Consider the following 4,291-nt stretch of genomic DNA (forward strand, 5'->3'; position numbering starts at 1 on the left):
AGACCCATACAGTGCTGCAGCCGAAGGAGCAGCTCGTGCACCCGCTGAAAGTCATTTCTGCCCATGAAGAGAACAGGGTGTCCTCGAGGCTCCCACCTCCCCGGCTGTTTTTCACCTCTAGAAAACAGAGGTTACCTGCAGCACTGAGAACGGGCTGGGGATTCACACACACACCGCGCGCTGTCACTGGGTTTTACATCCCTCCTTCCAAATTCCCGCATCTCCCTGCTCGTGCTGAGGATCTCCAGCCGGAGCAGGATCCCTGGCTTTGATCCTGGCACAGCGGGAACCAGCAGCAGCAAAGCCAACACTCGTGTGCCGACTGCCGGCGCGGCCGGGAAGCGGTTCCAGCCGGGGAAGCACCGGGGGGACCCGCAGAGAAGCCCCACAGCCCCGGCCCGGCAAAGCCACTGAGCAGCCCGGGCTGGTCCCACACAACAGCCACCACCACCTCTGACTGCAGGGGGTCTTGGAAATGCTCTGACACATGCCCATCTTGTCCTCCTCTCAGAAGAGGAGGGATCAAATCTTGCCACCTGGGTCTGTATACACACCTGAACCCGGGCAGAGGGGAGATTATTTTTATTTTTTCAAAAGTACAACAACAAAACCTCCACACCCCAGAAAAAACAACCCCATCACTGGATCAGTGAGGGACTGAGATCTGGCACTGGCAAACCCCAGGGAAGCTCCAAGCCCCAGACTTGCTGCTGACCACGCTTGGCACTTGCAGTGCACACACTACTACAGCTGAACTATAATTGCAAAACATACAGTTGCATGCAATTATCCATTTTAAAAGGTGGTAATAAAACCAAAGGAATGTACTTAGACACAATCTGCTCCCCAGACCTTGTCCTCACAGGACCTAGGCACAAACCTCCCAGATTATTACAATAGTCAGCTCAGCTACCACCAAGCAGATAAATCATTCCCACATCTTCCCATTAACTCAGCTCTGGCCCATCAAATATTGAAGAGCCTCAAGCCTGGACACAGCTCAATTTACAAAGGTCAAGTAAATCTTTCATCTCTCTCTTCCCACCGTTATCTTCCACCACCATTCCCATCACCAGATGAGCATCACAAGCACTTCCATGTGAATTCTAGCTGTACACACACCAGCTCTCAGTGACTGGTGTACAAGGCTCCTCTGTTCCACAGAAGCTTGACTATTTCATTGCTATTTTTGCAGTTTAAGGCTAAAGCAAGGGGTGACTTCGCCTGAAGGAGGAACTTAATTGTTATTGGTTTTTGTTGTGTGTTTTGTTTGAAATACTCTGGTTTCTTGGTACGTTCCACTGGTGATACCCAAGAGAACTGAGGGGGCCAGCCAAGCCCCCCAGCCATGGGACCAGGGGTCCCTACCCACCAGCCCTCCCTGACACCCTCACCCTGCAGTGTCTACTCACTGCCTGCAGCCCCGAGGCCCTCAGACATATTCACTGTTACCATAGGAACTAATGAAACCCAAATTAAAAAACAAAAAGGAGAGACAGACCCAGGGAAAACTGCTCTAATGTTCAGTGCCACCTGTGTGTGCCAGTTCATTATGAGTGACCAGAGCAGCACCAGGGGAGCATCCCCAGCCAGCACCTCTCCTGGTGTCACCAAATGCCAGGACCCAGCCTGTGCCCTTGCCCTGAGGGCACTCTAGGACACACAGCCCACTGCTCCCCAGAACAGAGGGGTGACCCAGGGCTGGCTTGGGCAGGGGCTCCTGAAGCCACCTGGGGCCTCTCTGCAGCCACACACCCGGGGCTGCAGCCCCCTCTCTGCTCTCCTCCTCCGTGCCAGGTTTCTGCAAGTCAATATTGATGTTTGCAGCACACACAAGCCTCCACGAAGGGCTCCTTGGCTTGCAGAAAGCAGCTTGTCTTATTGTTAACAAGTTACACAGAAAAAGAAAATTGCCTACGCCTGGTACCTTCACCAGAAGGCTGCTGCAATAGTAAGAGGGCGTTAGAAAAATTAAAAATCAGTTTTACTTTATTTTTTTTCTTATTTTAAAAGCTTTTACAAATACCTAATGTGTTCTGGCTGGGCCCCAATTACAGATCCATTTAACGAAGCAATCTGTCCACAAAGCAGAAGCTTTATGAGGCTTTGGAAAGCATTAGCTACAAGTAGTGCAGATAGAACAACTCCTGTGGATGCTCATGGAACAAACTGCTGCATGGGCCCTGGAAAAACCAGGGCAGAGCATACAACAGTGTGCAAGAAGCAGTTAAATCCTCAGCTCCACAGGAACAGGAAAGTCTACTGAGATCTCCCTCTACTCCCAAAAGCAGTGAACATCGATTTAAACTTGTTAGTTCAGCAAAAACCTGAGCCATGAGTGTAGCAACAACGTTTCTGTTGTGCTATTTACAACAGGCATTTGTAGGCTCATTTGGGCAGGTTCCCCCAAGGCTTTCCATGCACTTTGCCATTAATGAATAATTTGCACAAGTAATGATTAGAGAGGGAAACCACATGAGCCATTACCTGCACACGTTCCCCTGAGCTCAAGGGAGCCTTGGCCAGAACATTTCTATATTGGGCCACAGTTACACCAACAGCACCAGAGCCATGTGCCTGCTTCTGATGGAAAACCCTGCACTGAGCTGCAGGGGCAAAGCCTGAGCTGGCAATGGCTACAGGGCCTGATGTGGGGTGTGACCCACTGCTGGGTGCTGGGACAGGGACACTGCCACCTCCCCGGGAGCGCAGGTACTCACTTGATCTTCAGGCTGGCGAGCATTGTCTTGTCGATCCTGGGGAGAGAGCAGAGGAGTGTTACTGCAGCACAGGAGGGGTGTCCCTGGGGCTGCCCCACACCCGGCCCCAGCACCTCCTTTGGAGGAGCCATTGGTCAGGCTGACACAACCATCACCACAGACAGGCTTGTCCAGAACACATCAACCAAAATTTAACACAAAGTGGCAAGTAAAACACCCCCCCCCCAGCTGTTTCCTGGTGATGAGCAATGGAGAGCTGCTGCCTCCTCACCTGGAATGGCAGAGGTGAGCTGGGAGCTGAGCAGGACACTCCCCATGTCCAGGCTCTGCCCCAAGGGCAGTTCCCACCACCCACAAAACACACATTAAAGGACGACAGACTTGTGACAGACCCAATGCACTGGGATGATCAAAGCAAAGGCACAAACTCCACCCTTGCAGCATTTTGAGTCCAATGGAGGAGGAATAAGGATACAGGGTTCTCACCCCCAGATTGTGGCCACACACCAGCCCTTTACCTCCCATAGCTGCAATGAGCAGTTGCACTAAGAGCCCTGGCTGGATTAAGCAGCCCCATCACTCCAGCCCTGGTTGCCTCACTTACAGATTTGGCACCATTAACGAGTGCTGATCTCCACAGAATCATTATGGTTAAAGCCATATTAATATTAATTAATGTAAATCATAGTAATGTCCCAAAATGCAAAGTGATGTCTTTTGACAGTCATTGCAAATGTTCTGTTATCTGCCACATGGAATTAATTCCACATCACGCAAAACAAAACAAACCAACCCCCAAAAGCCCCGACCCAACCCCAGTTGCTGGGCACTGCCCTGGCAGGGGATGCAGCAAGGCTGAAGGATTGCAGTTTCCCCTACTCTGAGCTTCACCTCCCTCTGCTCCCAGGCTGAGCCTCTTCAGACCAAGAAGACTGCCCCAGGGGGGCAAAGCCAGCCCAGCTCTGCCCACCCTGCCACATGGTCGCCCTCCCTGATCTCCCCTCTTTGACTGACATCACACTGCCAAAACCCCAAGCTCACAGGAGCTCCACCCCATCCCCACGTTTCCCCAGACACCAGCTCCCAGACAGCCAGCCCGCTCTGAGGACAGACCTGGGCCACCCACTGTGGTCACTTCATGCTTAAGGAGCCTGTCCACAGACCTTGCCGATCATTAAATCAAGTTGAACTTTAAGAGATCTGGTGTAAACAGCTGTTGCCAAGCGCGGTGACAGATGCCACGGGGGCAGGGGACAGCAAGTGGCAGGGCCAGCTCCTGCGGGGCCGGTGCGGGGCTGGGAGCTGCACCCGGCACCGTGGGAAAGCGCAGTTGATGTTATTTGGCCTCATGGAGAGGAAAAAAAAAAAAAAGAGGCAACAACAACAACGAAAAAGCAGCAGAAAAAGTCACAGAGGAGAAACAAAACCTCTGCGAGGGAAACCGCAGTTGCAGTACGAGCGCGAGGGGAGCGGCTGCCCCAGCCCTGCCCGGGGGGACGAACCGGAACCGGCAGCGCGGGGGGCCCGGGGGGCACCGGGACCGGCGGGCGGAGCTGCGGCGGCCCGGGGTG

The 4,291-nt window shown here is 53.0% G+C and overlaps 1 protein-coding gene across 1 annotated transcript in view; it reads right to left on the minus strand.

The window, feature by feature from the left end:
- Positions 1-4,291, minus strand: part of RAP1GAP2 (RAP1 GTPase activating protein 2) — a 52,587-nt gene that overhangs the window by 38,441 nt on the left and 9,855 nt on the right. The window contains exon 2 of the mRNA XM_010003817.1: positions 2,721-2,756. Coding sequence (XP_010002119.1) covers positions 2,721-2,756 — 36 coding nt within the window. The remainder of the gene's footprint in view (positions 1-2,720; positions 2,757-4,291) is intronic.

This window comes from Chaetura pelagica, unplaced genomic scaffold (assembly GCF_000747805.2).
Source record: "Chaetura pelagica isolate M959 unplaced genomic scaffold, ChaPel_1.0 scaffold638, whole genome shotgun sequence".
NCBI lineage: Eukaryota > Metazoa > Chordata > Aves > Apodiformes > Apodidae > Chaetura > Chaetura pelagica.